This window comes from Giraffa tippelskirchi, chromosome 3 (assembly GCF_054371585.1).
Source record: "Giraffa tippelskirchi isolate mGirTip1 chromosome 3, T2T-mGirTip1v1.2.pri, whole genome shotgun sequence".
Classification (NCBI taxonomy): Eukaryota; Metazoa; Chordata; class Mammalia; order Artiodactyla; family Giraffidae; genus Giraffa; species Giraffa tippelskirchi.
Genome location: NC_137277.1, coordinates 65,217,360 through 65,244,572, shown reverse-complemented (window position 1 = coordinate 65,244,572; position 27,213 = coordinate 65,217,360). Strand labels below are relative to the sequence as shown.

General features: G+C 42.4%; 1 protein-coding gene across 5 annotated transcripts in view; it reads right to left on the bottom strand.

Moving 5' to 3' along the window:
- PLEKHB2 (pleckstrin homology domain containing B2) overlaps positions 1–27,213 on the bottom strand; it is a 294,333-nt gene that overhangs the window by 91,568 nt on the left and 175,552 nt on the right. Inside the window, exons 11-12 of one of the 5 annotated variants that reach the window (XR_014080350.1) lie at positions 26,258–26,666; positions 21,671–21,838 (exon numbers count right to left, since the gene is read on the bottom strand). The exons of 3 other annotated variants lie outside the window; for them this stretch is intronic. Coding sequence is in view for 1 of the 2 variants with exons in the window: in XM_081583154.1 (XP_081439280.1) it covers positions 9,760–9,823 (64 nt within the window). In the remaining variant the exon portion in view is untranslated. Of the gene's footprint in view, positions 1–9,271; positions 9,824–21,670; positions 21,839–26,257; positions 26,667–27,213 lie in introns of those variants that run through there. One more of the 5 variants, XM_081583154.1, reaches the window with a different exon arrangement.

The following is a 27,213-nucleotide window of genomic DNA, read 5'->3' as shown; positions in this document are numbered from 1 at the left end:
GCTCCTCCATCACTGGGATTCTCCAGGCAAGAACACTGGAGTGGGATGCCATTTCCTTCTCCAATGCTTGAAAGTGAAAAGTGAAAGTTAAGTTGCTCAGTCGTGTCTGACTCTTCACAACCCCATGGACTGCAGCCCACCAGGCTCCTCTGTCCATGGGATTTTCCAGGCAAGAGTACTGGAGTGGGGTGCCATTGTCTTCTCCGGTTTAGTTGCTAGGTTGTGTCCGAATCTTTTGTAACCTCATGGACTGTAGCCTGCCAGGCTCCTCTGTTCATGGCATTTCTCAGGCAAGAATACTGGAGTGAGTTGCCATTTCCTTCTCCAGGAGATCTTCCCACTCAAGGAGTGAGTCAGCATCTCCTCCATCTCCTGCATTGGCAGGCAAACTCCACCTGGGAAACCTGATATACCCAATAAGTAGAACTAAAAAGAGAATTAGGCAAAATGAAGATACAGAGGAATATAGTCCAAACAAAGGAATAAAACAAAAACTCAGAAGAAGAACTGAGCAAAGTGGAAATAAGCGATATGCTTAATAAAGAGTTCAACGTAACGATCATAAAGATGCTCAGTGAACTCAGAAGAACTGTGAGAAGTTTAACAATTTAGAAAATGTAAAGAAGAACCAAATATAACTGAAGTAACTAAAATAAAATATATATTAGTAAGAATCAACAATAGATTAGATGATATAGAAGAATGGATCAGAAGGCAGAATAGTGGAAACCACCCAAGCTGAACATTAAAAAAAAAAAAAAAATCCAAAGAAGGAATTTAAAGAGAACTCTGGGACAACATCAAGCATACTAACATTTGCATTATTAGGAGTCCGAAAAGAAGAGAGAGGGAGTGGTTGTGGTGGTTTAGTTGCTAAGCCATGTCTGACTCTTACAACCACATGGACTATAGCCCACCAGGCTCCTCTGTCCATGGGATTCTCCAGGCAAGAATACTGGGGTGGGTTGCCATTTCCTTTTCCAGGGGATCTTCCCAATCCAGGAATTAAACCCAGGTTTCCTGCATTGCAGTCAGATTCTTTACTGACGGGGCTATGAGGGAAACTCCAGAGAGGGGGGAGGGGCAGGGAAATATTTGAAGAAATAATAACTGAAAACTTCCCTAACCTGGGAAAAGAAACAGACATCCAGGTCCAGGCAGCACAGAGAGTCCCAAACAAGATGATCCCAAAAAGACCCTCAAGACACACTGTAATTAAAAGGGCAAATATTAAAGATGATGAGAGAATATTAAAAGCAGAAAGGTAAAAACAATTAGTTACATATGCAAGTGAAAGTCACTCAGTCATGTCTGACTCTTTGCAACCCCATGGACTGTATAGTCCATGGAATTCTCCAGAATACTGGAGTGGGTAGCCGTTTCCTTCTCCCGGGGATCTTCCCAACCCAGGGATCAAACCCAGGTATCCCACATGGCAGGTGTATTCTTTACCAGCTGAGACACCAGGGAAGTCACATAGAGGGAACTCCTGTATGATGAACAACTGATTTTTCAGCAGAAATTTTGCAGATGAGAAGGGAATGGCGCAAGATACACAAAGTGATGAAATGAAAAATCTACAACCAAGAATATACTACTCACTGAAGCTATTATTCAGATTTGAAGGAGACATAAAGAGTTTCAAAGGCAAGCAAAAGCTCAAAGAGTTCAGTGCCTCTAAGCCAGCTTTAAAAGAACGTTAAAGGGACTCTTCTAAGCCTGAAAAAAAAAAAAAGACCACAACTAGAAATATGAAAATTATGAAAGGAAAATCTCACTGCTGAAGGCAAACATACAGTAAAGATAGAAGAGCAATCACTTATAAGGCTAGAAGAAAGTTAAAAGACAAAAGTAGTAAAAATCATTTATATCTACAATCAAATAGTTAAGGCATACACAAAACAAAAAGCATACACAAAACAGATAGTTAAGGCATACACATACAAAAAACACAAAACATGTAAGTATGATGTTAAAAACTTTAACTGTAAGGGGGAGGTAAAAATGCAGTATTATCAGAATGAGTTCAATATTTAAGAGATTAGCAACTTGAAATAACTATATATATATGTGTGTGTGTGTGTGTGTGTATATATATACTATGATTTGGTGCTTCCCTGGTGGCTCAGACAGTGAAGAATCCGCCTGAAATGTAGGAGACCCGGCTTCAATCCCTGGGTCAGGAAGATCCCCTGGAGAGGGAAATGGCAACCCACTCCAGTATTCTTGCCTGGAGAATTCCATGGGTAGAGGAGCCTAGCGGGTTACAGTCCATGGGGTCACAAAGACTCGGACATGACTGAGCAACTAGCATACACACACAAACTATGATCTGGTACAAAATTATTAATAGACAAACGGAACAGAATAGAGGCCCCCATAAATAAACCCACACTTACATGGTCAATTAATCTATAGCTAAGGAGGCAAGAACATACAATGGGGAAAAGACAGCCTCTTCAATAAAAGGTGTTGAGAAAACTGGAGAACTACATGCAAAAGAATCAAGCTGGACTATTTCTTCAAACTATATACAAAAATGAGCTCAAATGGATTAAAGACTTTAATGTAAGATCTGAAACCATAAAGCTTCCAGAAGAAAGCATAGGCAGTATGCTCTTTAACATTCTTAGCAATATTTTGTTGGATGTCTCCTCAGGCAAGGAAAACAAAAGTAAAAATAAACCAATGGAGCTATATCAAACTAAAAAGCTTTTGCACAGTCAAGGAAACCTATCAACAAAATGAAAAAGCAGTCTGCTGAATGCGAAAAGATAATTGCAAAGATATAGCTGTTAAGGGTTTAATAAACAAAATATACAAAGAACTCACACAACTCACCATCAAAAAATAATTTTAAAATGAGCAGAAGAACTGAAAAGACACAACAGGTACATAAAAATATGCTTAGTGTCAATCATTATCAGGGAAATACAAATCAAAACCACAATGAGATTTAACTTTATACCTGTCAGAATGGTTATTATCCAAAAGACAACAAATAACAAGGGTTGACAAGGATGTGGACAAAGGCAACATTCTTGCACGATTTGTAGGAATGCAAGTTGGTGCAGCCACTAAAGAGAATAGTATGGAGGTTTCTTAAAAAACTAAAACAAGAATTCCCATATGATCCATCAATTCTACTCCTGGGCATATAACTAGAGAATACTTTAATTCAAAAAGGTACATATACCCCAATGTTCACAGCAGCACTATTTACAGTAGCCAATACAGAGAAGCAAACTAAATGTCCATCAATAGATGAATGAATAAAGATGTGCTACATATATGCAATGGAATACCACTCAGCCATTCTTTTTTAAGAATGAAATATTGTGATTTGCAGCAACATGGAAAGACCTAGAGATTATCATACTAACTGAAGTAAGTCAGAAAGAGAAAAACAAGTGAAAATATATCATTTATCAAAATGGCTAAAATAAAATATAGTAATAAAACCTGGTGAGTATGCTAAGAAACTGAACCATTCAAGGACTATTCTTAGCAACTCTAATCATTATAGCCAAAAACTGAGACAATGCAAATTTCCTTCAATAAATGAATGGCAAGAATGGTCCATCCATGGTGCAGAGTAAGACTCAGCAATAAAAATTGAACGAACTAGTGGTATATGCAGTAACTTGGATTAATATTAGGAAAATATGCTAAGTGAAAAAGATAATCTCAAAATTTTCCATCCTGTATGATTCCATTTGTATAACTGTCTTGAAATAAAAATAATTATAGAAATGTTGAACAGATTGTTACAAAAAGCGGGGTCCAGCTGCTCGCGACTCAAAAGCCAAAAAGAGGCCTGATTGGTGAAAAGAAATTTGCTTTATTTTGGATGCCAGCAACTGGAGGGTAAGAGTGTTGTCTGTCCAAATGCTGACTCCCACTACCTGATAATCGAGGGTGAGAGCTATTGTAGACAGAGGGAGAGGGCTCCATGCAAAAACAACACAGTCAGCTCTGACAGTCATCTTCAAATTGATCATCAGTGGACTGACCAGTGTCATGTTGGTTGTTCTAGGTACAGTTAATCTTCTGTTCCAGGATCAATTTTTTCCATTTCTTTGAGGCCAGTTCTCAAGGAATTGTGGCAGCTTATGTCATGGGGGCTGCTTAGGTGTCTCAGTGCTAAAGAATCTGCCTGCCAATGCAGGAGACATGGCATTGTCAGGGAGATCTCTAGAGAAGGAAATGGCAACCCACTCCAGTATTCTTGCCTTGGAAATACTATGGACAGAGGAGCCTGGTGGGCAACAGTCCATGGGGTCTAAAAATAGTCAGACACAACTTAGCAACCAAACAACATGTCATAAGTATAATCTGATCATCATGTAGTTATCTTCTTCCACCTGGTGGGGGTTGTAGTGTCTACAAGATAGCTCACAGAATACAGCTCAGAATATTATCTATAGCCCTTGAGAAGGAACTAAAAGTTCTTGACAATGCTTAGTGACTACATTATTATTATTATTTGGTCTCTTTTGACTGTTTTCCTTTGTTTCTATATGTTCTAATTTTTCTGATTAAACTTATTCCTTGGCTAAAATTTTTCTGCAGACAAAAATGTAGGCTAAGGACATGGGAAGCAAAGACCATAGGGTCCTGCTTCATTTCAAAATTAGTGGTTGCATGGATTAGGAATTGATATAGAAGAAGTAGGTGTGGCTATAAAGAGAGTGAGAGAGCCTTGTTATATGGGTCACTGTCACATGAAATTACACATGTATGTAACTGCATAGAACTGCATACACACATGTATATAAAACTGGTGAAATATAAACAAGCTCTTGGATTGTAGCAAGCAATCTCCTGGTTTGATATTGCACTCCAGTTCTCTAAGATATTAACACTGGGGGCGGCTGGGTGAAGCTGCATGGGACCTCTCAGCAAACTATTTTGTAACTTTCTTTGAGTCTACAATTATTTCAAAGTAAAAGTTCTTTTTAAGTGACAACATTTTTCAGGAACAGCTAACAAAGAAAAGAAACTATTTTCTGAAGACTTAAGCGGTTGACTTTTTAGGCCAACTGTAGATTAATTACTAAATCTTGTATCTCTTGTATTATCTCTTGTAGTGAGATAACAGAAAACTGTGGCCTGGGCCGGGTGGGATCTAGTAGTCAGAGGGAAATCCATCACTTTTTAGCAGATAGAATCCCACTTGTGGTCATGACCCACCTCAATAAATGGGTAGTGACCCACCTTTTGAATAAATACTTGACCCTCCCCATCGGTAAGCTTGAGTATGAGCCCAAGCGAAGCACCGATGTCTTCAAACACAAAGCTCAGCGCTATTCTCATGTTACCCTTCCCTTCTTAGAGGGGGGCTCTTGTCTTATGTTATTTAAATACATGACTTTGAGTTTTAATCAATGAGACATCAGAGGGCAAACACAGACATCAGAGGACAAACGATTTCCACAGAAATTTTCCAGATCAGCTAGTTCAGATCACTGAGATGACAACTTCTCCAATGACTTGATTGAAACACATCATGGTTGAGCACATTATCATGGTTGAGCAGGGAAGCTGGCTTAGAGTTTACAATATCTGTTCCAACTTTAGAAATGCTTCACCCCCAGACTTGACTAAATCAACTCTGATTAAATCCAGATGGAAACCCTCACAGCTCCAATGATAGAATAAAAGGTAAACTCTGCCAGGTTGACATCTCTTGACATCTCTGCCCAAATATATTCCAGTTTGAACCAAATGTTCTCAGCAGACACTTACTCACGCCTGGATGGGGAGACCAATGCCCTTAGTCCAGGTAATATCAGGGTCATTTTGCTCTAAGCTGACTTTACATCTTTATGTAAACAGGAATTTGAGTCCCTATTTTCCATCACTAGAAATAACAATAGCCAAAGTCTATGGAGTGTCTTCTGTGTGGTACCATCACCATTATTATCCCTATTTTGCCTGTGAAGATACCTAGATTCACAGCGATTAAGCAATCTTCCTAAGGTCACAAGGCAGTAGGTGCCGGAGCTGGGTCTAACCCCAGGAGAACCTGTGTCCAAAGTACACACTCTTTCTACCCCACCCACACCACTGCCCTGTGCCCAGCACCCTAAACATTGTGCAAATGGAAACAAAATTAAGTCCTTGCTCTTAAAATTCCCTGGTGGCTCAGATGGTAATGAATCCACCTGCCAATGCAGGAGATGAAGGTTCTATCCCTGCATCAGGAAGATCCCCTAGAGAAGGGAATAGCTACCCACTCCAGTATTCTTACCTGGAGAAGCCCATAGACAGAAGAGCTTCGCAGGCTACAGTCCATGAGATGGCAAAGAGTCAGACATGACTGAGTGACTAGCACTTCACTTTCTTTCTTTCTTAGGGAGTGCAGCTCTGCATATGCATACAAGAGGAGTTGTTGTGTTTAGTTACAAGTGTTTTCATCAGATCATGAGAGCAGGAGAGTGTCTAAGAAGGGAGTAGTCAGTAGCCTAGGGGGCCAGAGGGGAAGGAGGTGAGGACAGGCAGCATTTGGGCAGGAATAGGTAGGTTATTGTTATTGTGCTTTGTAACAAAATATATGCATTTTCATTTTATTTCCTAACCATCTTACTTTGACTTCCCAAAGCTAGTGTCTCTGTGTATGGGGACATAGGTCAGTATATCAGAAAACAGTGGTTTTCATTGTACTGTTTAATGTGTTTATATATTCATTTTTAAGGAAAAGTGAAACTGATTTCCCACCCTGGACCCAGAGCAGCTGATCCTCCAGGCAAGCAAGTCAGGTAACATCTCAATAAGAACAAGCACTATTTATTGAAAGAGTATGTGATCTTCATTCTCATTTATTTGCATCCTTTTTTTCCAGGAAGTACATCAGGGGCTGGGTACCTACCTGAAGTTTTTATAAATCTTGTTTCTCAACACCATGCCCTCAACGTTCCTGGGAGACTGTTCTAGTTATCAACATGGAGAGGACCAGAACATTATGGTGCCCCCAAACACTGACACCAGAGGATCAAGGACCCCTCCTAGACATCAGCTGTATAATATACAGTATAGACCAACACAAAGAAACCAAACACCACCCTACAGATACAGATGATTCCCTGAACAAGACGAGATCATCTCACTGAAGACAGTAAATTACCCAAAGGTTACAGTTTATGTTCCTATAGTACTTTAAGCTGGAGAAGGCAATGGCACCCCACTCCAGTACTCTTGCCTGGAAAATCCCATGGACGGAGGAGCCTGGTAGGCTACAGTCCATGGGGTCGCTAAGAGTCGGACACGACTGAGTGACTTCACTTTCATTTACTGGAGAAGGAATTGGCAACCCACTCCAGTGTTCTTGCCTGGAGAATCCCAGGGATGGCGGAGCCTGGTGGGCTGCCGTCTATGGGGTCGCACAGAGTCGGACACGACTGAAGCGACTTAGCAGCAGCAGCAGCAGCTGCAGTATTTTAAGCAGTGTTGTATCTAGCCCAGGAACTACCTTCTTTATTAAATTACCTATAATACCTAACTCCTCAAGTGTTCTTCAGGCTGGTTTTGATGTTTTACTTGTTCCCTCATTAACTGGTGAGCTGAATAAGCTCTTTGATGTATGTTTGTTTTATATTTGCATAAGTCAGACCTTAGGAAAATTATACTTCAACAGGTTAAACACACACACACACACAAAAGATATCTCCCTGAAGGAAACAAGGGCTTTGTGGCCAAGCAAATGTGGGCTCAAACTGAAGCCTTTCTACTCATGTGTTGGGACAGAAGTTACTTCACTCTTAAATCTCCAGCTTTCACACTTGTAAAATAAGGATAATATCTACCTTGCTAACTTGTTATTAAAATTAAATGAGATAATACCTGGCATTTAACACATTGCATAATCCCATAAATGACATTTATTACTATTGTAAATATTGATAATATTATGAATAATTCTTGGGGTATCTGCCCATAATGTCACCTTGTCTTTGCCTATAACTGACTAGACCAAAGGTGAAGACACCAGGGCCCATAAAAATTCCACCTCTTTCTCTCTCTCTCTCTCTCTTTCTCTCTCTCAGGAATTTAGAATAGGGATTCAAAGGTATTAGTTTGCTTTTGTTCATTATTTGAACTAAAGATACATCAGCTTGGACCTGAGGCTACTTCTGTGGAGTAGCCACATTCAGCCACATACCTAAAGTTGGTTTTTAAAGAGATTAAATGCAAAAAATGAAAGCAACAAATACTGAGGCAAAAGAAAAAGAGCAGAAAAGAAAGAAAAAAAGGAAGGAAGAAAGAGAGAAAGAGAAAAGAGGGCCCAGCTCAGACAGTTTCAACTCAGGCAGCCCTAGGCCCTGCCTTCAGTAGCACAAATTGCCCTTGGGTACTTAACAGTAAGTATCTCTTTATGATTGAAGCTGAAGCTATGATGAAATTGTATCACACACACTCAGGTGAACTTTGATTAAAACTAATGTTATTGTGACTACTATTATTACTACTGTTACTATCATTATTGTTGTTTAGTCACTAAGTTGTGTCCAAATCTTTTTCTTTCTTTATTTTTTCTCTCTTTATTTATTTAAATTGGAGGCTAATTACTTTACAATATTGGGGTGGTTTTTGCCATACATTCACATGAATCAGCCACGGGTGTACATGTGTTCCCCATCCTGAATCCCCCTCCCACTTCTCTCCCCATCCCATCCCTCAGTGTCATCCCAGTGCACCATCCCTGAGCATCCTCTCTCATGCATCGAAACTGGACTGACAATCTATTTTACATATGATAATAAACATGTTTCAGTGCTCTTCTCTCAAATCATCGCACCCATTCCCTTCTCCCACAGAGTCCAAAAGTCTGTTATTTACATCTGTGTCTCTTTTGCTGTCCCATATATAGGGCCATCGTTACCATCTTTCTAAATTCCATATATATGAGTTAATATACTGTACTGGTGTTTTTCTTTGACTTACTTCACTCTGAATAATGGGCTCCAGTTTCATCCACCTCATTAGAACTGATCCAAATGCATTCTTTTTAATAGTCAAGTAATATTCCACTGTGTCTATGTACCACATCTTTCTTATCCATTCATCTGTTGATGGACATCTAGGTTGCTTCCATGTCCTGGTTTCTTGGACTTGGGTGGCTATTTCCTTGCCCATTTTAGAGAAGTTTTCAACTATTATCTCCCTGAGTATTTTCTCATGGCCTTTCTTTTTGTCTTCTACTTCTGGGACTCCTATGATTCGAATGTTGGGGAATTTAACATTGTCCCAGAGGTCTCTGAGGTTGTCCTCATTTTTTTTTTCTTTTTTCCTCTCTGCTTCATTTATTTCCACCATTCTATCTTCCACTTCACTTACCCTATCTTCTGCCTCCGTTATTCTACTGTTGGTTCCCTCCAGAGTGCTCTTGATCTCGGTTATTGCATTATTCATTATTGAGTAACCCTTTTTTAATTCTTCTGGGTCCTTTATAAACTTTTCTTGCATCTTCTCAATCCTTGTCTCCTGGCTACTTATTTGTAACTCCATTTTGTTTTCAGGATTTTGGATCATTTTTACTATCATTACTCTGAATTCTTTTTCAGACAGACTCTCTATCTCCTCCTCTTTTGTTTGGTTTGGTGGGCTTTTATCATGTTCCTTTATCTGCTGGATATTTCACTGGCTTTTCATCTTGTTTAGATTGCTGTGTTTGGGGTGGCCTTTCTGTAGGCTGGAAGTTTGTGGTCCCTCTTTATTGTGGAGATTCCTCCCTGTGGGTGGGGTTGGACGAGTGGCTCGTCAAGGTTTCCTGGTTAGGGAAGTTGCATCAGTGTTCTGGTGTGTGGAGCTGGATCTCTTCTCTCTGGAGTGCAATGAAATGTCCAGTAGTGAGTTTTGAGTTGTCTATGGGTTTGGTGTGACTTTTGGCTGCCTGTATTTTTCTGCTCAGGGTTATGTTCCTGCTTTGTTGGAGAATTAGCTTAGTATGTCTTTCTCTGAAACTTGTTGGCTCTTGGGTGGAGCTTGGTTTCAGTGTAGGTATGGAGGCTTTTGGATGAGCTCTTGTCAATTAATGTTCCCTGGAGTCAGGAATTTGGTGTTCTCAAGTTTTGGATTTAAGCCTCCTGCCTCTGGCTTTCAGTGTTATTCTTACAGTAGCCTGAAGACTTCTCCATCCCTACAGCACTGATGATAAAACATTTAGCTTAATGGTGAAAATATTCTCCACAGTGAGGGACACCCAGAGAGGTTCACAGAGTTACATGGAGAAGAGAATAGGAGGAGGGTGATAGAGGTGACCAGGAGGAGAAGAGGGGGAATCAAAAGGGGAGCGAGCAATCTAGCCAGTGATCAGTTCCCTAAGTGTTCTCCACAGGCTGGAGCACCCAAAGAGATTCACAGAGTTAAGTAGAGAAGAGAAGGGGGAGGGAGGAAATAGAGGTGACCTGGGGGAGAAAAAAAGAGTCAAAAGGTGAGAGAGTAATCAAGCCAGTAATTACACTCCTAAGTAAAAATGGGTACTGAAGATTATATCCTTAAAGGTAAAAAATTGATAACAAATATCAAAAAGCAAAGATTAAAAATCTAGAGTAGAAGTTAGACTCTCAAAACTACAATATTAAGAAAACAAAACAAAATCGCAAAAGTTATTTTAAAAATATGAAATTTGCTTTATTTTTAATAGAGTCTTTTTTTTCAAGGTGATAGTAGGTTTTAAAAATGAAAGTTATAAGAGTAACAAAGAACTTAAAAATAAAAAAAAATAATGATAACAGTAAAATATGTGTAGGAATTTCTCTGGAGTTGTTGAGGGCAATGTGGGGTCAGTTCAGTTTCAGATAGCTCCTTGTTCAAGCTTATACTTCTTCTCAAGATCTATAGGTCCCTTCCAATGTAGTCAATGGTAACTACAGGGTTTTAATCTGTTGCACCTGTCACTTCCAAAGCTGTTCCCTCGTCTTTGTTTATTTTGGCTTCCTCTGTTTGCAAGTCTCTTCAGTATCTAACTTCCGCCCTGACACAAGGGGGCGAAGGTGGTCACTTATTTAGGCTCACTTGCTCAATTGTGTTGTGGAGAGGGAGGAACACTGCAAACAAATATCACTAGCATGTATGGGGAGTGCTTGCAGTGTCTGGGCCACACTGGGCTTTCCCCCACTCATGGCGTGTGTGCTTTCCTGGTCTACACTGCTCAGGCTCCAGTTTGCTCTGCAGGGGAACTTCCTAAGGTGAACCCTTGGTTGCGTGCACTTCCCAGCTCTAAGCTGCTCAGGTTGAGGTACTCAAGTACTCCACAAAGGCACAGACTCAGTTGGGCCTGCATTTTGTGCCCTTCCCAGGTTCAAGCAGCTCAGGCAACCAGGTGAGTGCACACTCCCCAGGTGGGCAGTGCATCTTATCACTTCCCCCGTCCCAGCCCCTCGGTGTCCTGGGTGCACAGTGGGAGAGCCATCTCAGGTGTGCTGTGTGTCTCCTCTGGGGAGCTGACCTCTGCCTGTGACCCTCCTGGCGGATGTCAACCGTCCAGGATCCCAGGAAGACTTGGTTAGCAACTGGGAGACTGCTCACAGTTTGGTGGAGGATGCCGTCTCTGGGGCCGAGTTTGCCCATTGCCTTCTGGCTCTGGCTGTCACCTGCCTGCCTCTCTGCCTCCAGCAGGGGATGTTCCAATCTGCTGCTGGCTAGCTCTCTTCCGGTATTTGCTCAGTCCTTTGTTCTGTGAGTGGCCCATCAGTGCCTTAGGCTAGAGCTTTTCACAGGAAAGTTCTCTCTCTTTCCTCTCTTTTTTTCTCTCTCTCTGGCTATCCCACAATTTGGGTTGCTATCTCACGTTAGTTCCCTCAGATTGCCCTCAGGGCATTCAGGCCGGGTCCTTACCCTGAGCAATGCAGCCCACACCTCCCTGTCCAGCCCCTGTTTGCTGGTGGTAGACGTGAGCGTCTGGGCTACTTCTCCACTGGGAGTTGCAATTAGGCACGTAATCTGTGGGTTTTATTTATTTATTTTTTCCTCCCGGTTATGTTGCCCTCTGAGATTCCAAAACTTCCCACAGACCTGCCAATGAGAGGGTTTCCTGTTGTTTGGAAACTTCTCCTCCCTTACAACTCCCTACCCAGGAAGGGTCTCTATCCCTAACTCTTTTGTCTCTCTTTTTATCTTTTATATTTTGTCCCACCTCCTTTCAAAGATAATGAGCTGCCTTCTGGGTGCCTGGTGTCCTCCGCCAGTGTTCAGAAGTTGTTTTGTGGTATTTTCTCAGCTTTCAAATGATCTTTCTATGAATTTGTGGGGGAGAAAGTGATCTCCCCATCCTATTCCTCTGCCATCTTAGGACCACCCTCCATGTCCAGCTCTTCATAATCCCCTGGACTGCAGTCTGCCAGGCTCCTCTGTCCATGGGATTTCCAAGGTAAGAATACTGAAATGGGTTGCATTTCCCTCTCCTGGGGAATCTTCCTGACCCAGGAATCCAAGCTATGTCTCCTGCATGGCAGGTGGGTTCTTTACTATTGAGCCACCAGGGAAGCCATTATTGTTATTCAACTCTTACTATTATTATCCCAAGGACACACAGAGGGAATGAGGTGAGGCTCCCATTATCAACTGTGGGACCCAGAGAGTCACAGGAAAGGCTGGATGTTGAGTAGGACTGGATACCCTGGGTTGTTCAGCCTCAGCTCAGATTGGTCCTATAGGTCCAAGTGGGCCTCTGGCAGTCTCAGCACCAGGGAGGGTTGGCCTGAGAATCTGGGAGCCAGAGCCTCACTCATTTCTACACCAAGTAGAAATGAAGATTAAATTTCCTTCCTTCCCAAGTGCTACAGCTCACTCCACCAACATGTGGAGGAGAAGTTTCCAAACAGCAGGAAACCCTCTCACCGGCAGGTTTGTGGGGAGTTTTGGAATCTCAGAGGGCAACATAACTAGGAGGAAAAAGAAAAAAAGAAAAAACCCATAGAATAGGCGCTTAACCACAACTCCCAGCTGAGAAGGAGCCCAGGTGCTCACGTCCACCACCAGCAAGTGGGGACTGGACAGGGATGCGCAGGTTGCATGCTTAGGGTGAGGACTGGGCCTGAATGCCCTGAAGACAATCTGAGGGAGCTAATTTGAGATAGCAACCCAAACTGTGGGACAGTCACAGAGAGAAAAGAGAGAGAGAGAGAACTTTCTCGCCAAATGATCTAATCTAAGGTGCAGCCTGGCCCACTCACAGAACAAAGGATTGAGTGAATACTGTCTAGATTGGTCTTTCCCCTTCTGATTCCCCCTCTTCTCCTTCTGGTCATCTCTATCTCCCTCCTCCCTCTTCTCTTCTTTGTGTAACTCCATGAACCTCTCTGGGTGTTCCAAACTCTGGGGAGCACACAGAGAATTAATTACTGGCTAGATTTCTGTCTGTCTTTTTGCCTCCCCCTCTTCTCCTACTAGTAGCTCAGAGGGTAAATTGTCTGCCTACGATGCGGGAGACCTGGGTACAATCCCTGGGTCAGGATGATCTCTAGTAGAATGAAATGGCAACCTACTCCAATATTCTTGCTTGGAAAATCCCATGGATGGAGGAACCTGGGAGGCTAGAGTCCATGGGGTCGCAAAGACTCGGACATGCCTAAGCGACTTCACTCACTCTTCTCCTCCTGGTCACTTCTATCTCCCTCCTCTCTTTTCTCTTCTTCATTTAACACTGTGAACCTCTCTGGGTGTCCCTAACTGTGGAGAATATTTTCACCATTTTATCATCTGTAGTGGATGGATGGAGAAGTCTTCAGGCTACTGTAAGTATAAGACTGGAAAGCTAGAGGCAGGAGGCTTAAATCCAAAACTTGAGAACACCAGATAACTCCTGACTCCAGAGAACATTAATTGTCACGAGCTCATCCAAAAGCTTCCGTATCTACACTGAAACCAAGCTCCACCCAAGAGCCAACAACTTCCAGAGCAAGACATACCAAGCTAATTCTCCAACAAAGCAGGAACATAACCCTAAGCAGAAAAATACAGGCAGCCAAAAGTCACACCAAACCCATAGACAACTCAAAACTCACTACTGGACATTTCATTGCACTCCAGAGAGAAGAGATCCAACTCCACACACCAGAACACCGACCCAACTTCCCTAACCAAGAAATCTTGACAAGCCACTCTTCCAACCCCACCCACAGGGAGGAATCTCCACAATAAAGAGGAACCACAAACTTCCAGCCTACAGAAAGACCACCTCAAACACAGCAATTTAAACAAAATGAAAAAGCAGATAAATATTCAGCAGGTAAAGGAACATGATAAATGCCCACCAAAACAAACAAAAGGGGGGGAGATAGGGAGTCTACCTGAAAAAGAATTCGTATTAATCATAGTAAAGATGATCCAAAATCTGGAAAACAAAATGGAGTTATAGACAAATAAACTAGAGATGAGGATTGAGAAGATGCAAAAAATGTTCAACAAGGACCCAGAAGAAATAAGAAAGAGTCAATCAATGATGAATAATGCAAAAACTGAGATCAAAAGCAATCTGGAAGGAACCAACAGTAGAATAACAGACGCAGAATATAGGATAAGTGAAGTGGAAGATAGAATGGTGGAAATAAATGAAGCAGAGAGGAAAAAATAAAACAGAATTAAAAGAAATGAGGACAACCTCAGAGACCTCTGAGACAATGTTAAGCACCCCAACATTCAAATCACAGGAGTCCCAGAAGAAGAAGAAAAAAAGAAAGGCCATGAAAAATACTTGAGCAGATAATAGTTGAAAACTTTCCTAAAATGGGCAAGGAAATAGCCACCCAAGTCCAAGAAAAACAAAGAGTCCCAACAAGATAAACCCAAGGTGAAACACCCCAAGACACACATTGATCAAATAAACGAAGATCAAACACAAAGAGCAAATATTAAAAGCAACAAGGGAAAGCAAAAAATCATACACAAGGGGATTCCCATAAGGATAACTGCTGATACTTCAATAGAAACTCTTCAGGCCAGAAGGGAATGAGAGGACATACTTAAAGTGATGAAAGAGAAAAACCTACAACCCAGATTACTGTACCCAGCAAGGATATCATTCAAATACGAAGGAGAAATCAAAAGCTTCACAGACAAGCAAAAGCTGAGAGAATTCAACACCACCAAAACAGCTCCTCAACAAATGTTAAAGGATCTTCTCCAGACAGGAAACATAGAAAAGGTATATAAACTTGTATCCAAAACAACAAAGTTAATGGCAACGGGAGCATACTTATCAATAATTACCTTAAATGTAAATGGGCTGAATAGCCCAAATAAAAGACAAAGACTGGCTGAATGGACACAAAAACAAGACCCCTATATATGATGTCTACAAGAGACCCACCTCAAACCTAAGGACACATACAGATGAAAAGTGAAGGGTTGGAAAAATTCATATCACACAAATGAAGACCAAAAGAAAACAGGAGTAGCAATATTCATATCAAATAAAATAGACTTTGAAATAAAGGCTATGAAAAGAGACAAAGAAGGACACTACAGAATGATCAAAGGATCAATCCAAGAAGAAGATATAACAATTATAAATATGTATGCACTCAACATAGGAGCAATAAGTAAGGCAAATGCAAACAAGTATGAAAGAGGAAATTAACAGTAACACAATAATAGTGGGAGACTTTAATACCCCACTCACACCTATGGATAGATCAACTAAACAGAAAATTAGCAAGGAAACACAAGCTTTAAATGATACAAGGGACCAGTTAGACATAATTGATACCTATAGGACATTTCACCCGAAACAATGAATTTCATCTTTTTCTCAAGTGCACACGGAACCTTCTCCAGGATAGATCACATCCTGGGCCATAAATCTTGCCTTGGTAAATTCAAAAAAATTTAAATCATTTCAAGCATCTTTCTGATAACAAGGTGATAAGATTAGATGGCAAGTACAGGAAAAAACAATTAAAAATATAAACATATGGAGCCTAAACAACACACTTCTGAATAACCAACAAATCACAGAAGAAATCAAAATATTCATGGAAACACATGAAAATGAAAACACAACAACCCAAAACCTATGGGATTCAGTAAAAGTAGTGCTAAGGGGAAGGTTCATATCAATACAAGCTTACCTCAAGAAACAAGAGAAAAATCAGTAAATAACCTAACTTACACTGAAAGCAACTAGAAAAAGAAGAAATAAAGAACCCCAGGGTTAGTAGAAGGAAATAAATCATAAAAATTAGGGCAGAAATAAATGAAAAAGAAACAAAGGAAACTATAGCAAAAATCAACAAAACTAAAAGCTGGTTCTTTGAGAAGATAAATAAAATAGAGAAACCATTAGCCAGACTCATCAAGAAAAAAAAGGAGAAGAATCAAATCAACAAAATTAGAAATGAAAATGGAGAAATCACAACAGACAACACAGAAATACAAAGGATCATAAGAGACTACTATCAGCAACTATATGCCAATAAAATGAACAACTTGGAAGAAATGGACGAATTCTTAAAAAGTATAATTCTAAAACTGAACCAGGAAGAAATAGAAAATCTTAACAGACCCATCACAAGCACGGAAATCAAAACTGTAATAAAAAAATCTTCCAACAAACAAAAGCCCAGGAACAGATGGCTTCACAGGTGAATTTTACCAAAAACTTAGAGAAGAGCTAACACCTATCCTATTCAAACTCTTCCAGAAAATTGCAGAGGAAGGTAAACTTCCAAACTCATTCTATGAGGCCACCATCACCCTAATACCAAAAGCAGACAAAGATGCCACATACACACACACACACACACACACACACACACACACACAAAACTACAGGCCAATATCACTGATGAACATAGATGCAAAATTCCTTAACAAAATTCTAGCAAACAGAGTCCAACAACATATTAAAAATATCATACATCAAGACCAAGTGGGCTTTATCCCAGAGATGCAAGGATTTTTCAGTATTCACAAATCAAACAATGTGATACACCACATCAACAAACTGAAAGATAAAAGCCATATGATTATCTCAATAGATACAGAAAAAGCCTTTGACAAAATTCAACATTCATTTATGATAAAAAAAAAAAAACCCTCCAGAAATCAGGCATAGAAGGAACATACCTCAACATAATAAAAGCTGTATATGATAAACCCACAGCAAACATTATCCTCGATGGTGAAAAACTGAAAGCATTTCCCCTAAAGTCAGGAACAAGACAAGGGTGCCCACTCTCACCACCACTATTCAACATAGTTTTGGAAGTTTTAGTCACAGCAATCAGAGAAGAGAGAGAAATAAAAGATTCCAATTTCCAGATTGGAAAAGAAGAAGTAAAACTCTCACTATTTGCAGATGACATGATCCTCTACGTAGAAAACCCTAAACACATCACCAGAAAATTACTAGAGCTAATCAATGAATATAGTAAAGTTGCAGGGTACAATATTAATACACAGAAATCCCTTGCGTTCCTATACACTAACAATGAGAAAACAGAAACAAAAATTAAGGAAACAATTTCATTCACCATTGCAATGAAAAGAATAAAATACTTGGGAATAAATCTACCTAAAGAAACAAAAGACCTATATATAGAAAACTATAAAACACCGATGAAAGAAATCAAAGAGGACATGAATAGATGGAGAAATATACCATGTTCATGGATCTGAAGATTCAATATAGTGAAAATAACTATACTACCCAAAGCAATCTGTAGATTCAATGCAATCCCTATCAAGCTACCAACAGAATTTTTCAGAGAACTAGAACAAATAATTTCACAGTTTGTATGGAAATACAAAAAACCTTGAATAGCCAAAGCAATCTTGAGAAAAAAGAATGGAACTGGAGGAATCAACCTGCCTGACTTCAGACTTTACTACAAAGCTACAGTCATCAAGACAGTATGGTACTGGGACAAAGACAGAAATATAGATCAATGGAACAAAATACAAAGCCCAGAGATAAATCCACACACCTATGGACACCTTATCTTTGACAAAGGAGGCAAGAATCTACAAGGGAGAAAAGACAATCTCTTTAACAAGTGGTGCTGGGAAAACTGGTCAACCACTTGTAAAAGAATGAAACTAGAACACTTTCTAACACTATGGACAGAAATAAACTCAAAATGGATTAAAGATCTAAAAGAAAGACCAGATACTGTAAAACTCCTATAGGAAAACATAGGCAAAACACTCTCTGACATAAATCACAGCAGGATCCTCTATGACTCACCTCCCAGAGTAATAGAAATAAAAGCAAAAATAAACAAATGGGACATAATTAAACTTAAAAGCTTTTGCACAATGAAGGAAACTATAAGCAAGGTGAAAAGACAGCCTTCAGAATGGGAGAAAATATTAGCAAATGAAACAACTGACAAATAATTAATCTCAAAAATATACAAGCAGCTCATGCAGCTCAGTTCCAGAAACATAAATGACCCAGTCAAAAAATGGGCCAAAGAACTAAACAGACATTTCTCCAAAGAAGACATACAGATGGCTAACAAACACATAAAAGATGCTCAACATCACTCATTATCAGAGAAATGCAAACCAAAACCACAATGAGGTACCATCTCACACCAGTCAGAATGGCTGCTATCAAAAATCCTACAAACAATAAATGCTGGAGAGGATGTGGAGAAAAGGGAATCCTTTTACACTGTTGGTGGGAATGCAAATTAGTACAGCCACTATGGAGAACAGTGTGGAGATTCCTTAAAAAACTGGAAATAGAACTGCCATATGACCCAGCAATCCCACTGCTGGGCATACACACCGAGGAAACCAGAATTGAAAGAGACACATGTATCCCAATGTTCATCGCAGCACTGTTTACAACAGCTAGGACATGGAAGCAACCTAGATGTCCATCAGCAGACGAATGGATAAGAAAGCTTTGGTACACATACATAATGGAATATTGCTCAGCTATTTAAAAGAATGCATTTGAATCAGTTCTAATGAGATGGATGAAACTGGAGCCTATTATACAGAGAAAGAAAAACACCAATACAGTATATTAACACATATATGTGGAATTTAGAAAGATTGTAATGATGACCCTATATGTGAGACAGTGAAAGAGACACAGATATAAAGAACAGACTTTTGGACTCTGTGGGAGAAGGCGAGGGTAGGATGTTTGAAAGAATAGCATTGAAACATGTATATTATCATATGTGAAACAGACCGCCAGTCCAGGTTCAATGCATGAGACAGGGCACTCAGGGCTGGTGAACTGGGATGACCCTGAGGGATGGAATGGGGAGGGAGGTAAGAGAGGGGTTCGGGATGGGGAACACATGTACACCTATGGCTGATTCATGTGAATGTATGGCAAAAACCACTACAATATTGTAAAGTAATTAGCCTCCAACTAAAATAAATAAATAATTTTTTAAATGTAACTAATACAAAAAGAATATTGGAGTCGGTGGCCATGCCCTCTTTCAGGGGATCTTCCCAACCCAGTGATCGAATCCACGTCTCTTACGTTGCCTGCATTGGCAAGCAGGTTCTTTAACACCAGTGCCACCTGGAAAACCCTTCTAAGTCCTTGTGTGGACGTATATTTGCATTTATCTTGAGTAACTACCCTATTAGAGAAACATCTCAAAGCTCACCCATTGCTCATGTAGGGCCATCTGAGCCCACAGATCTCAGGCTCATCTGGCTTCCCAGGCCTGCTTTGTTCTTGTCTTCATATCTGTCCTGGTTTCTGGCTGGCAATTATAATCCTTTCCCTAGGGACCAGTATCTTGCTCAAGACCTTGTCCCTTCTGTATTAGCTGCAAGCTTACTCAAGGAGGACTAATGAAAATTATAGCTATTTATCCACCACAGCTATGAAATCATAAATTATGGTTTCCAAAGCCCCAGATCATTGTACTGTGACAAATAAGTTTGTTTCCTTGATTTCCCAGAGTGATAACTTCACAGAAGGAAAGGCATCGCACATCTTCCTCTCTGCTATGTGATTATCAAGAGAATAATCTAGGATATTTTATCAGGAGAATTCAGCTTAGGATATTTTAAAAGTATTAATCAGGTGCTTGTTAGGCATTTCAGTGAAAAGAGGCCTCTGCATCAACATACAGCCGGCCAAATTTAACACAGAATTCCAAAGTAAACAATACTTCACAGAGAGGTCACCATGGAGAGGTAGAAACACTGTCTCCCAAATCAGGAGACCCTGGGTTGTCATTTCAAGCTCCTGGAGCTCCCCCTACTGACAGGTTCAGGTGCTGTAGCGAGAAAAATATAGTCACCGACCATGCAGGGGATGAAGAGCCCAGAAGGTGGGGTACAACTGGACGCTCATGGATCAGGGAATCAGGTGATGGAGGAAACTCACAGAGCATGGGAGGGGCCTGTCATCCCAGCTTCCCCAAAGGAGGTTTCTCAGAGAAGCCAGCTTTTGAGCAGAGCTTTAGCATGTGAGAACACAATTTTATATGTCAACAGTATCTCAAAAAAGCTGGGGGATAAAAGACGTGAGAACCCCATGAGAGAGATTATGGTGAAAAGGGGTAGAAAGATTTTTCTGGTAGGAGAAGTGTCTTGTGCAAAACCACAGAATCCTGAGAGATCAATTGTTCAGAAACTTCCCAGATAACGGTGATTGGAGGACAGATGTTGGAGCAGGGGAGGTGCACAGGAGCCAAGCCAGGTTGGGATGTATGATCCATGATGACACAGACAGACTAGGACATAGACCAGGTGAGACCCAGGCAGGAGGGTGTGCTCTGTGTGTGTGAGAGAGTGAGTATGTGAGACCATGTGTGTGTTTCACCATGTGTCAGTTTGTGCAGGTCCATGAGTCTGTGTGAATGTATGTGTGAGAGTGTCTGTGTGTGTATGTGTCTGTATTTGTGTACATGCATTTGCAGGGTCTCACTCCTGCTTCTGGCTAGTTTCTCTGCTGCTTGCTCACTTTTTAAGATAGAACTGGGGCCAGTTTGTACTCACGGGGTCCCTGGAGAGCCAAAGCTCATGGGGTTACATTTCACCCAGCATCATTGCTAGCACTTCCTAAACAATGTACACATTTCTCATTAACCCTCACAGACAACTATACATTTTCACTCTACAGAGGAGCAAACTGAGACCCAGGGGTGATGCCAGTCAGAGAAAGAGCTCCATGCTCATTTCTGTCCCATTTCTGGCCATCGACCTCTTAACAAAACACTGCACCAAACAGGGTCTAAAAGCCGTCTCTAAAAGCCCTGCCTAGAGAGGAGGGTCAGCTAGGTGCTGGTCAGCAAGCATTGTGCTGAAATGGAAAGAAGCAGAAGGTGGAGGGGAGGCCAGAGTAGAGGGGAGGCTCTACAGCTCCCTTTCTAGCTTCTCACCCTCTAACAGACAATGGGTCAGGAGCCCACATTCTGAGTCAGCCAGGGCAGCTGACACTAAGTTTATGATCCTGAGATGGCTCAGCACAAGTGGCATGAGGTTGCTGTGTATCCTCAGCCTCTTTGGAGCCACATTCAGTACATCATCCAAGAACAGACATCTTCTATTTGTGGGGGTAAGGGAGGCTCTGGATTTCTGATCTAGGAGTGGTTGCCCCACGCTTGGAGGAAGCCTCATGCTACTCAGACACAGAGAAAGCCAGGGCTCTGGCCCAAAATTTCAACCTCAGTCACTGTTTCCTTCTGTCTCTGCCTTTTTTTGTGCTTTGGAGATTTCCACTTAAAAATAATTTTCACTGTTTTCAAGCCTGGTTTAATGAATTATTTATTGGAAGTCTTCCAGGTAACCAGGAGGCATGCATATAGATAGAGGCTTGTCACCTCATGGAGTTTTCTCTGGTCCCTGAAGTTCACTGTCAGCTTCCATGAAATGATTTCAGATTCTTTGCTTCTGTGATGAAAATCCTCTATGGAAGGAGGGCAAACAGTGTCAACGGGGCCCAGGAACCACTATGAGCCATGAGATAGTATAAACCCACAAGTCACAGCTATACCAATTCCTCCCCAGGGAATAAGGTGGCGGTTAATCGACTTGAGATTTGCTGAGAAAAGAAGTTAAGTAATGCAATGGGTCACACACTCTCCTGAAAATATTTTTTTTTTTAATGTTTAAAAACACAGAGCAATCATTAACCTGCCTCAGGGCAAACCTGTCAGTTCTATCCTAAGGAACTAAAGCTCAGAAGTCAGGCCTCAGCCTCCTTACAGGGCAGGATACTAAGCAGGCACCCTGTCATTCAGTCTTTCAGATTTGGCTCAGCTCATCAATTACCAGAGCCATCTGGGTTGTCAGCACAGGGAAGTACCAAACATGCAACCCAGCCGTCACATCTAGTCTTGGGAAGTGACCTGAGACAGAGAGCTTCCTTCATGCCATTCATCAGTGAATTTAATCTATTCAACTGATAGTTATTGAGCACTTTCTGTATACTTGAGACTATTCAATCAACAGACAAACATTCTGCCCTCATAGAACTTATGTTGAGTGATAGGAGGCAAAGAATAAACAAGAAAGAAGATAAACCAGTGGTACAACAAAGGGTGATGTGTACTAATTGAAAAGGTTAAAACAGGGAAGCAATAAGGAGTGCCAAGGAGGGGTGGGTGTCACACATTTAAACATTTTATTTTTTCTTTTATTTTCTTTTTATTTTTGCTGGAGTATAGTTAATGCACAATGCTGTGTTAGTTTCAGGTAATCAGCAAAGTGAATCAGTTATGTACATACATATATCCACTCTTGATTAGATTCTTTTCCCATATAGGTCATTGCAGAATATTGAGTAGAATTCCCTGTGCTATATAGTAGGTTCTTGTTAGTTGTCTATTTTATATATAGCAGTGTTTAGATATTTTATTTAGAAGGATGGAGAAGTTTTAGTTGATAAACAACATCTGCCAAGTCATGCAAACTGTTTGACCCAAGGCCTTACCAAGATTTGCTCACTACTGGGAAAAATCCCATCGCCACAGCAGACACCTCCATTTCTGCTGCCAGTGCTGAGATCCTACATTGGTGTTCATGGCCATGAGATGCTCAGGCAGCCCCCAAACTCCTCTGTCATCTAGTAGAGACATGTTGGCTATTGTACTGACATGCACCTTATTTTATTAAAATTGCCTTCATGCCATTTCTCTTTTATGTCACCCAGAGCATAATACAGTTTTTTTGAAATTGTGAGTGTAGGAGGATTACCAAGCACTGGCAGGGCAAGATCCATTGCCTTAGAGCCTCTGGGCAGAGCAGTAATATGTCAGAACCTTGTTCGGGTTTGAGCAAAGTTACTACAGGCTGCTCCATGGGTTGGGCACATGGACAGGAGTAGTGAGAGGTTGGTGCTGAACCTAGTGACAGAAGGTGGTGGCCTGGGTGTGAGCAGTGCCTGAAAAGGTGGACAGTAGTGGTTACATTTTGGTCATATCTTAGAGGTAAAACTTATGGATTTGCTGATGGATCAAATATAAGTGTGGGAGGGAAAAAAAGGAGTCAAAGACAACTCCAAAGATTTTTTCCTGAGCAATATGAAAGAGCTGTCATGAACTGAGATGGGGAGGGTTAAAGAAACACAGGATGGGACTGAGGAGGGGGTCAGGAGATTAGATTTGGATTATGAAGTTGAGGTTGCCTTTCATGAAAATGGCAAATGGAACTATTGCAGAGGAGGCTGTAAGAGCAGAGAAGGGAAGCACATAACTCAGCCTGGAAGACTAGTGACCTGGAGAAGGAGACACTTGGACTGGGTCTTTAAAGAGTCAATAAGAGTTTGCTGGAGTAAGACATCCCAAGCAGAGGAAATAAACAGCAAGACCAAAGGAGGTGACAAAGCAGGTGTGCAGGACCTTCACACCGTTCAGGTAGGCAAAGGTCTGTGGGTTCAGGATGCAAGGGCGGGAGCGGGAGCTGGAACTGAAGGGCCACAGGGCTCAGGTGTTCATCCCACAGTCAAGGGGAGCTCTGAAGGACTCACACAGGTCAAGTTCTTCCATCTCCTAAGACAATCATACTGTTCCAGCCTCCATTTCCTCACTTTTGAACCAACATCTACTCACACATTTTAGGGCATTTTGTTTTGTTTTCTCCAACCAGATTATAGCACCTTAGAAGGAAGGGGCTAAGTTTTAGAGAGCTTGGAAATGACAACTGCACAGCACTGGAGGGCTTGCAGACCTCCATTACACAGGGAGCTGCGTAGGACACAGTCTTCCAGGTGGGGAGGGTGCCCACGATTCCCCCAAGTCAATGTGTGTAAGCCCCTGTACCCAGCACCAAGTGCGGGCCCTCCGTGATGACCTCCTTGGCTAGGTGGGGCACGGGCAAGGGACAGGAGGAGTGCGGAGGGTGGGCAGGGCAGGGAACACCAAGTGCCCCCAATGTCCTCGCAGCCTGAGGACTCCCACGTGTTGGACCCCTTCCAAGTACTTCTCCATCTACTCCTCTCAGCACCTGCAAGGGACAGCCTCATAGACCCCGCATCATAGGGAGCCAGTGAGACCCAGAGAAGTCAGACCCCAGATGATGGCAGACACTAGAAGGCTGGGCAGCTTGTGCAGCTGCAGAGCTGGGTCACAAGCACTGGGTGGCAGCTTCCACAGGGGAGTGACAAGGCCTGCAGGGCCCCATCTGAGGGGGGAGGAGGAGGGGGAGGAAGACTGTGTCCACTCAGAGCATTCCTGCTCCCTCATTCAGCCTTCTTGTTGGGGATACTGGGGCAGCTCTTGGCTGCAGTGAAGGTTGACTGGGTGCAGGGGTGCCTGGGCCTGGTTGCTGCCCTGGGAGCTGACCCTCCAGTTGGTGCCTGTGCCCTTCCAGAAAAGAGGGAGCAAGGTGGAGTCAGCCTGACTTGGGTGCCCTAGGAGTGAACCTTGAAGGCTGAGCAGTAATGATTTGACTCAACAGTAGGAATATGGTGGTTGCATATGAAGGTCGGGGAGTGAAGGCAGAGATGCTACCCCTGCCCCTGCCTGACAAGCATTCCTCCCTCACGCATTCCCTGGGCATGAGCTGAGGGCTGAGACCCCATGGACCAGGCTCTGAGCTGACTCCAGGGACCCTGGTGATGAGCAGTCCTGCCCACACAGCATCCCAGCCATCAGAGCTACTCACCTGCATCCATCTCCCTGGGAGGAGCCTTTCAAGACCTGGTTATCCAAATCACCCCTGTTACATTTTAACATGACAGACATACTGCATTCTGTCTGTGAACCATGGGTATCTGTGCTTCATACCTGAAAGGGTACAAGCCCCTCCCACTCAATGCCCAGCATTCATCATGGGGAATGCATCCTGGAGTCCAAGGAACTCAGGGATGAGGAGAGAGGCACCTGGCTTCTGGGTATCATGAGAGCCTTAAGTGCTGTACAAAGGGGTTAAATTTAGTCCTTTGCCCTGGAGAACTGGGGGTGGCGGGGGGATGGTGGGCAAAAGGAGGCTGGGAAGAAAGGACATTGGAGCTTCAGTGACTGGGAGAATGGAAATGGAATGAAAAGAACAAGACAACTTCGATCACAAGCTGATATCATGACAGACATTCCTCCTTGAATTCTGTCAGTGGGCCTAGGAGTCACAGACTGTCACTGTCCTCCTTCTGCCAAGAAGGGAACTGGGTACAAAAGGCCTGAGCAACTGGTCTCTGTAGAAGACAGCCTAAGGCTTAGCCCTAGAGTCCCAGTCCTTGACTGTGAAGTTACAGAACAGAGTCAGACTCCAGCCCCAGAGCACACAGCCTCGAGGGCAAACAGGCAGTAAACAGATAAATCAGGGAATGCTAAGCCCAGGGCACAAGGAGAGGGCCGGCTGGAGGCAGCTCTGTGAGGACACAAAGACTTGTCCAAACTCCTCTGGAAAGAGAAGACTGTGGGGGTGCTGGGGGAGCAGAGCGAGCAGCAGATTTCCAGGCCAGAGGTCACTGTGGCTATGAGCTGTGGTCTGGGAACATCCAAGACTCAGCCAGCATACCAAGAAGAGGACTGAAAAGGCAGACTTGGCACAACCACTGTGGCCAGGCCCAGAGGAGCAACCGAGGAAGGACATCAGGGATGGCCAGACAACAGTGCTTCCAGGATGCAGGCATCATAGGAGACACTCGGGGTACAGGAGGGAACTCCGGGACCCTTCCATCAGCTCTAGGATTCTGCAGTGGTTCACAAAACCAAACTCATACAGAGATGTTGAATCTTCCCTGGGGCTGAGTTCCCTTTGGCTCAGAAAACAGACTCATGCATTACTGATTACAAATGTGATGCAAACTTTACCAGCCCAGGCAACAGAACTTTTACAGGTGCTCTCACAAAGAAATAATCCACTGAAAAAAATTTCTGCCTCTTACCTCTTTGTCACTGCAGCAGATGCCCATGGTATGTGCAGTCACACCATTTGTTGCTGTTCTTTCACTCAGTTGTGTCCTACTGTTTGTAACTACATGGACTGCGTCATGCCAGGCTTCCCTGTCCTTCACCATCCCAGAGTTTGCTCAAACTCATGTCCATTGAGTCAGTAATGCCATCCAACAATCTCATCCTCTGTCATCCCCTTCCTTTCCTGCCTTCAATCTTTCCCATCATCAGGGTCTTTTCCAATGAGTCAGCTCCTTGCATTAGGTGGTGGAAGTATTGGAGCTTCAGCTTCAGCATCAGTCCTTTCAATGAGTATTCAGGGTTGATTTCCTTTAGGACTGACTATTTTGATCTTTTTGCTGTCCAAGGGACTCTCAAGAGTCTTCTCCAGCACCACAGAACCTGGGGGTTTGCATAATTCACAATCCTTAGAGACAAGAGATTGGTGTGATTCCGGTTCCGGGAATAAATACCAAAGGAACTGGGTGAGGGGTCAGACATTTCTCCAGCAGAGCCAGCAGATACCAGCCCTACCACCACCACCACCCCTCCCCAGCCCTGAGTCCTGGGTATAACCTGTACTTCTACCACTTCATTTTGCATTTTAAAATATTGCTTTCAAAGTGAGAGTTGTAAGTCACACGTTATTTTGTCTAATTCTATGGTCTTTCTTTCAGTTCAGTTCAGTCGCTCAGTCGTGTCTGACTCCTTGCGACCCCATGAACTGCAGCACGTCAGGCCTCTCTGTCCATCACCAACTCCCGGAGTCTACCCAAACCCATGTCCATCAAGTCGGTGATGCCATCCAACCATCTCATCCTCTGTCGTCCCCTTCTCCTCCTGCCCCCAATCCTACCCAGCATTAGGGTCTTTTCCAATGAGTCAACTCTTCGCATGAGGTGGCCAAAGTATTGGAGTTTCAGCTTCAACATCAGACCTTCCAATGAAC